The following is a 1253-nucleotide window of genomic DNA, read 5'->3' as shown; positions in this document are numbered from 1 at the left end:
AAAGATGAAGGGGGAGGGAGGGCGTTAGGTTTGGCGGGCACACTGTGAGGAGGAGTGATGTGAGTGAAGAGCGAGGGAGGGAGGGAGGGTGAAGAGGGAGGGTGAAGGGGGAGGGAGGGAGGGCGGTAGGTTTGGTGGGCACACTGTGAGGAGGGGTGATGTGAGGGTTGTTGACCTGACTCGCTGCCTCCCACTAGGACCCAGGGAAGATTGGAACCGAAGGAAGCTGTACCTCGAAAGACTCGCCCTTTGCCTCGCGAACCCAAGCAGGGTCCACGGAGGGGGAGGAGGAGGAGGAGGAGGCGGAGGCTGGGGCAAGGAGGTCACTGGGGTCCGAGGTCAGTGAGAGAGGGTCAGGGCGCAAACAGCAGGGACACAAGACCCCGGTCCACCTGCCCTTCCCCACTGCAAAGTCTGATCACGATGCAGAGGATGACAGTGCCTGTTTAATACCCCCTGTCCCACCCTCCTCACCTCCGGGCACCTTCCACACCTCACCCCCTCCCACCACTGACCTGAGTCCCAGGCTGTGGGCACTGACGGAGCGAGCTCAACCCCACAGTGGTACTGAGGACGAGGAGAACGGGCAGTGTCTACCAGACCATAAGCATTCAGCTGAAACGGGGCGTCCAGCTGAGGAGGGACGTCTGGCAGAAGAGGAGCGTCTGGCCGAGGCGCAGCATCTGGCAGAGGAGGGGCGTCTGGCAAAAGAGGAGTGTCTGGCCGAGGCGGAGCGTCTGGCCAAAGAGGAGAGGCATCTGGCAGAAGAGGAGCGTCTGGCCGAGGCAGAGCATCTGGCCGAGGCACAGCGTCTGGCTGAGGCGGAGCGTCTGGCCGAGGCGGAGCGTCTGGCCAAGGAGGAGAGGCGCCTGGTCGAGGCACAACATCTGGCCAAGGAGGAGAGGTGTGTGGCTGAGGCAGAGCATCTGGCTGAAGAACAGCGTCTGGCCGAGGAGGGGCGTCTGGCCGAGGCAGGGCGTCTGGCCGAGGCAGAGCGTCTGGCCGAGGCACAGCGTCTGGCCGAGGAGGAGAGGCGTCTGGCTGAGGCACAGTGTCTGGCCGAGGAGAAGAGGCGTCTGGCCGAGGAGGAGCATCTGGCTGAGACACGGCGTCTGGCCGAGGAGGAGCGTCTGGCCGAGGCACAACGTCTGGCTGAGGAGGAGGAGCGTCTGGCCGAGGCACAACGTCTGGCCGAGGAGGAGAAGCGTCTGGCCGAGGCGGACCGTCTGGCCAAGGAGGAGAAGCGTCTGACC

At 64.5% G+C, this 1253-nt stretch overlaps 1 protein-coding gene across 1 annotated transcript in view; it reads left to right on the top strand.

Moving 5' to 3' along the window:
- Positions 1-197: 197 nt before the first annotated feature.
- The window catches only part of LOC125487986 (putative golgin subfamily A member 6-like protein 19), a gene marked incomplete at its 5' end in the record, with an annotated part of 2061 nt that continues 1005 nt past the window's right edge, over positions 198-1253 (top strand). Inside the window, one exon of the mRNA XM_048620731.1 lies at positions 198-1211. Within this exon, the coding sequence (XP_048476688.1) occupies positions 198-1211 (1014 nt within the window). The remainder of the gene's footprint in view (positions 1212-1253) is intronic.

This window comes from Rhincodon typus, chromosome 48 (assembly GCF_021869965.1).
Source record: "Rhincodon typus isolate 14 chromosome 48, sRhiTyp1.1, whole genome shotgun sequence".
Taxonomy (NCBI): Eukaryota; Metazoa; Chordata; class Chondrichthyes; order Orectolobiformes; family Rhincodontidae; genus Rhincodon; species Rhincodon typus.
The sequence above is the reverse complement of the archived record's forward strand: the minus strand, read 5'-3'. Positions and strand labels throughout refer to the sequence as shown.